Source organism: Glycine max, chromosome 2 (genome assembly GCF_000004515.6).
Source record: "Glycine max cultivar Williams 82 chromosome 2, Glycine_max_v4.0, whole genome shotgun sequence".
In the NCBI taxonomy this organism is placed as follows: domain Eukaryota; kingdom Viridiplantae; phylum Streptophyta; class Magnoliopsida; order Fabales; family Fabaceae; genus Glycine; species Glycine max.
This window is the reverse complement of record NC_016089.4, coordinates 14,828,159-14,834,319: the sequence shown is the minus strand read 5'-3', so window position 1 is coordinate 14,834,319 and position 6,161 is coordinate 14,828,159. Positions and strand designations below refer to the sequence as shown.

General features: G+C 31.1%; 1 protein-coding gene across 2 annotated transcripts; it reads left to right on the top strand.

Annotated features, from left to right (window-relative positions):
- Positions 1-1,436: 1,436 nt before the first annotated feature.
- LOC102660540 (uncharacterized protein DDB_G0271670) lies at positions 1,437-6,111 on the top strand. Of its 2 annotated transcripts, XM_006575799.4 has the most exons (8): positions 1,437-1,501; positions 1,874-2,854; positions 3,935-3,988; positions 4,182-4,210; positions 4,975-5,049; positions 5,144-5,234; positions 5,390-5,476; positions 5,630-6,111. In XM_006575799.4, the coding sequence occupies exons 1-8, from the start codon at positions 1,454-1,456 to the stop codon at positions 5,654-5,656; spliced, it is 1,392 nt and encodes a 463-aa protein (XP_006575862.2). In that variant the 5' UTR covers positions 1,437-1,453; the 3' UTR covers positions 5,657-6,111. The 2 variants fall into 2 exon arrangements, with proteins under 2 accessions (XP_006575862.2, XP_040862734.1); XM_041006800.1 differs by lacking the exon at positions 5,630-6,111 and having other exon boundaries at positions 5,390-5,607.
- The last annotated feature ends 50 nt before the right edge of the window (positions 6,112-6,161 follow it).

The window sequence follows — 6,161 nt, the reverse complement described above, 5'->3', positions numbered from 1 at the left end:
ATATAAAATGTGCAACGACATCATGAAGCCTACCGCAAAATGCACCCGACTTGATGAATAAATAATAAATTTAAGTTGATGCATTATTGATATAAAATAAATCTTGAAAAGGGTTCTTATCAAATAATCTTGATCCCTTAAAAAAATAAAATAATCTTGATACCTTATAAGAAAATCAATAGTTAACAATAAAAACACCATCGTAAATTGTTATTATTGATATACACGCAATCTTGATCAACTATTAAGGTTATTTATTTTACTCTTTATAATGAGTTTAATGCTCATATTTATATAAATCAAAATTAATTAATTATATATATAACAAATTGAAATAACAACTTTAAAATTTTAAAACATAATAATAGGGATGCACGGATCAACACCTAGTGAGAGAAATAACAAAGAAATATAATAGGCTTTTTTTGGATTATTTAGTCCGATAGAAATAAAAGTGAATTCAAAAGAAATAATCTTACTTGGTTTAGAAAGAGAAGAAATAATAAGACTATATTACCCCTACTCCTCATAATCACATTTATTATTGAAATGGTTAATTAACATGGACATCAAATCCTCTAATCTACTCCCTCTCTCCTTACCTCACCTCACCTCTCATACCCCATCTCCCTTCAAGTAACTGATGAGAAATGAAGCAAAAGTAGAGAGAGGTAAAAAAATTGTGAAAGAAAAAAAAAAGCTCCGGTTGAAGTGCATCAGGATCCGCAAGTTAGTTTCTTTCTATTAACTTTTTCTGAAGGACAATGAAGATGTTGACGTCACTACAATAAACAAAACCCGAAGAATAAGGGAAAGGAACATGAGAGTAACGTTTCTCTGAGGTAAACACTCCCAAGTTCCAACATCAACTATAGAATTCATCAGTTTATTGTTCTACCCTCAAGAATTTTTAAGAAGCTAAGCACACAAGCAATCTCTTCTCCAAAAAGAGGAACAATGGATTCATCTTCAAAAACAAGTTTAGAATCAAGCAAGACAACGACTCAAGCTACATTTCCCATAACTTTTCCTATCGATCTTCAAGGTTCTCTATATCTAAATATGTGTTTGTAAAAAAAAAATCCTTTTATTCTGATCATGTTTCCCTGGTAATTAATAGTATAACTTGTGTTGCTCCTTTAATAGAACTTTAATTAATTTGTTTCTTTTACGCGGTACATATAATGGGGAATAATTTGTTTATGGATATAGCTATAACGAATTTAGTGGTACAACTATTTTGTCAAAAGCCATCAAAGTTTCAACTAATTTTTTTTTCTGTTTATTATTTATTAATATTGAAGTTCTTGTGGATTTTTTATTTAGATTTCTGTTTCTCCTATATATCGTATTAGTGACTCACTACTAGGCAAATTCCTCTGTTGCTCATATCTTTTCTTTTTGTTTAATATTTTCAGGAGACCTATTCTCAGACCTATTCCCGACTAGTAGCATGATCATTAGGGACCAAATCATGGAAGATGTTCAAAATGTTAGACCTGTACGTCCTATCTTTTTTTTAAAAAAAATTAAAGTTGTTTCTGATAAAATAAGTGTAAAATATGATTTTGTCATTCAAAATATTTTGAAATGTTAGTTTTAGTCTGTATAAAAGCTTAACACGTTTTTAATTCCTATATTTAGTGAGAAAATACCTGCTTTTAGTCCAAAAAAAGAATTAAAATCACATCACTTTAAATAAATGTAAAAATCATGAATGTATTAAATTTTTAGAGACCAACATTCTTTACTCATAGAATAACTCAGTTATTCTTCCTCTTTTACCTTGAAGGAGTTAAAATTCTCTTACAAATATTTTCCGTCTATTCTGGGTTCATTGTTTATTTATTTTTCACAAACTTTCTGTGTTCAGGACTCTCAAAGTATCCTATTTCCGGTTATCCGGCAACAAGCAGCAACAAATGAGATGGAAGCCTATGATGATTTTATGACAAAGTTATGTAATGACATTGACAATGATATTCTTCAAATGGGAGAGGACAATTTCAAAGACCTTTTATCAGATGAGCCAATTCCTTTAGATGGTGATATTTCATTGGATGTTCTTAAAGCCATGGAAGCTGGACTAGGTCAAGAACTAGCAAATACTGATACAACAGGAAACTCACTCAATCAGTTTCAATCACCAGTTATTCCAGTGCATCCTTATTATGGTGGTGCTAGTGCAAGTTCTGGTGCTGGTGTTGATGCTAATGCTTTTGTTGCTGCTAGTGCTGGTGGTATTAATGCTAGCTTTGGTGTTGGTGTTAATGCTAGTGGTGGGAACACATCAGTTAGATTAGCAACTAACCCACAAAATCCTCTACCAGTCGGTGCTACATTTGGTAACTTCATGTTTCCTAATACAACAGGAAACACACTCACTCATTTTCAATCATGTTCATCACCACCAAGCTTCCCTGTGCTTCCTCATGCTAGTAGTAGCAGCAGTAGTCACCAACAATTTCCAAGGTTTCAATCATGTTCATCACCACCAAGCTTCCCTGTGCTTCCTCATGCTAGTAGTAGCAGCAGTAGTCACCAACAATTTCCAAGGTTTCAATCATGTTCATCACCACCTAGCTTCCCTGTGCTTCCCCATGCTAGTAGTAGCAGCAGTAGTCACCAACAATTTCCAAGGTTTCAATCATGTTCATCACCAAGCTTCCCTGTGCTTCCTCATGCTAGTAGTAGTAGCAGCAGTCACCAACAATTTCCAAGGTACCTTCCGCAACAAATGACTGGGATCAATCCACAAGGTATACTTGCATCGATGCCTCAGTATAATCAGGGACATTTTTGGTTGCGTCCACCATCTCTCACGGATTTTCCAAACTTTGTGCATGCATGGGAGGTAAACTAACTTATCTCATCTATAATATATATATATCTGTGTGTGTCCAGTCAACTGGTACACGTGTTGCCCGGACACAAAACTGAGTATTTTTTTTACACTATTACTTTCTCTTTCTCAGTCAATCACTCTCTCGATCACTTTCTTATTTCTTTTAAAGCGTGCATTAGCACAGATCCCACGCTAGTTATTTCATAAATGAGCAACATAGTATATGCTGTGATAGTTTCTAAAACTTAATTGGGTGGTATTTATATCCTTGTCCTTTATATATACTAATTTATAAACTACATATATTTGTCAATTTATTTGTTACAAAATACAAAATGGCTTCCGGTTCCTTGATAGAAGTCCTATTTGAAATTACCTAAGAAAAACTGATTGAAGAGATAAGCCAGACACCATTTCTGCCTTTACATTTCTCTGCATAACAGGATCTGTACAGACATTATTATTATTATTATTATTATTATTATTATTATTATATATATATATATATATATTATTTTCTTTCCAATTGCTTGATTTATTTTGGTCTATCATTTATTTGTGAAGAATTTATCCTATGTTGTGGCTATATATAATCTTCTAAATGTATAATTAAAGTTAAATTAGCGATCGGTTCAATCCTGATTGCACATTATACTTTTAGTGAGTTTCAAACTCTCATATGATATGATATACATAACATTAAGCACAATTCTTTCTTTCCAATCATGTTAAAGATATCTTAATAAATATTGGACTTAATATTGCAGCTTAATTATACTTTCATACATATATTTTTTTCATCAGTGTTTAAGTAAATTTTATATATTAAATTTATTGATAGTTTAGCAGTGAAGGAACATGTTATGTGATGTGCTCCATAAACTACAAATATATTAATTTTGGATTTTGTTGGATTGGTCCTACATGTACCCTATCTATCACTATTAAATACAGTACATGATCAGGTAAAAAATAGATTATATCAATAGAAATATATATTGCTTTAGTTAATATTAAATTTGGTATTATCGATTTACGTGGTTTATAGAGATGCTTTTACAAATGAATTATATTCTTTCGTGCATGCAGGGAAGTTTGGTTGGAAAAATTCACTCTTATTGCGAATTCCTTAACCAAGCAAGGGTATGATATACTTAAGTAATTTATTGCATGCCGAAGAAATCTTTCTTGACTTAAATGTCTAATTTTTTAGATGAGATATAGCATAAGCAGCTTATATTTCTATTTTTTATTTGAGCAACTTGCATTATAATAATTATGAGAATTGACTACGAAGTAGCTGCGTTTTTTTCCCTCTTTTTTCCTTGTGAAACAGGTCGTGAGGAAACCAACATCACCTGTCATGTAAGTAGATCTATATTTAAATCTTAATTTTTCTTAATTATCCTGTGTTAATTACAAAAATAAACATTTTTGAAATGCTAATGAAAAAAATAAAAAAATATCAAAATTTATTTAAAACCTTTTAATTAACTAAAAAATATATATTTAATATTCTTTAATTTACAAAGCTAGTTAGCTAGACCCTTTGCTAGAATATATTTTAGAATTTTCACAATAAAAATCCAAAAATACACATAATTGTTTAAACTCGTAATTTGTTTGGAGAACAATTCAATTTTTCAAATAAATGCACTAGTATAAAGTTAAGAGGTGCATTCTAAGAGATAGTGGGATATATCTTAATTCTTCTAGAACTATAGTAGCATAATGAAATGGTAGTGGAAAGTCAGGAGTTGCATTTCAATAAGTAGCGAGATGTATCTTAACTCTTCCAGAACTTCGGTACCATGATGAGATGAGACAATTAAGATTCTCCAAGTCTCATTCATGAATAAAGCCATGAACCTTTACTATATACAGGACTCATGTGAAAAAGACAAATCATCCCAAGCAAAGCAAGAGAAGAAAGTAAGTTGTGATCACTTGTGTGAGAGACCCTTAGAGTGATATATAATTTGGAATAAGTTATAATTCTTGTAATCATATTTGATATAGGTAAAAAATGTCAAACTACATTAATCATTGTGTTTACATTTAAAATCTTTTGGACAAGTTAGTGATATCTTTTTTCCAACATAACTACTGATTTTTGTTTGTGATTGCAGGCTTACTGCTGAGTGGTCGGAAAGGCTCAAGATCGTTCTCTTCATACCCACAAATGCTATCAACTATACAATGAAGTAAGTTTATGGCATATAATGTTATTGTTTTTTTTTAATTAACATTATCTTTTGTGATGAAATCTTATACATATTTAATAATGTTTGAACTTAGGATTATTGGTGGACCCATTGATTATGTGTTTTTTCACATAATTCAATTCAACAATCTTAACTTATACGACTATATGATGAGTAAAAATTTGGTGAGTCATATACATGAAAATTGATTCTCTCATAAATTTTACCATGAGAGAATCCTTTCATGTTCGTTATTGACTGAATGTATATATTTAGTTCCATATTAATGTATATTCTAACATATATATAAGAATCATTTTAACATTGCATCTTTGTGCAGTGTGCAAAAATTGAGCTTCCTTCACAAACTCTTATCTTATCTATAACCCAAAGCAAATATCATTATTTAGGAGCAATTTTTCCAGAGGTGAGTGTGGAAGTCAATATCATTTCGCATTATTATTTATTTTTCCTTAATTCCAAGTTGTGTTTTTGTTGGAACATTTAGTTAGACGTGGGAGAATTAGTTTCCTATTTTTTTTTCAATATTTGCAAGTTGACTAATCAGTGAATAACGCAGGATACGATATTTGTTGAACCTGCCTAAGTATGCATTTTGGCTTGCGGGTCAAAGCAACCCTAAGTCATGAACAAAAGGTTCAAAGAGTTGTTGTAAGCCAGAAGACCCTTCAAATAGTCAATGAACCTTAACAAATTTGTTGATGCAATGAAAAAAAATAAACATATCACATAGGGCTGATGGAAACTGTTGTTGGTGAGAACATTGCAGGAGAGAATAAGGTGTAAAGGAGAAGAGTGAAAGATAAGGAAGAAAATGGTTGGCACGTGTTGTAGCAAGGCGAGCTAGAGGCAGCAACTTTGCATAAGCTGACACATTGGTTGGATTGTGGTTTTAAGAAGTGCTTTAATTTATAATTTTTTTCTTAAACATTTTATAAAATAGGTACTATGGATTTTTTCCAAAATTATTCTATGTCTAATTTTTGTTATGCTTTATTTGATTTTATTTCTCTTTATTGGCTATGTCATGTACTATCTATCTTAGCGAATAGGGTTCTGAACTTTTGGTATTTGTACATGTAGGCTATGAT

Coding starts and splice junctions, on each gene's coding strand:
- LOC102660540 (XM_041006800.1), top strand. CDS start 1,454: ATGATCATTAGGGACCAAATCATGGAAGATGTTCAAAATGTTAGACCT. Junction 1,502..1,873: donor ATGTTCAAAATGTTAGACCT/GTACGTCCTATC, acceptor TTCTGTGTTCAG/GACTCTCAAAGTATCCTATT. Junction 3,989..4,181: donor AATTCCTTAACCAAGCAAGG/GTATGATATACT, acceptor CTTGTGAAACAG/GTCGTGAGGAAACCAACATC.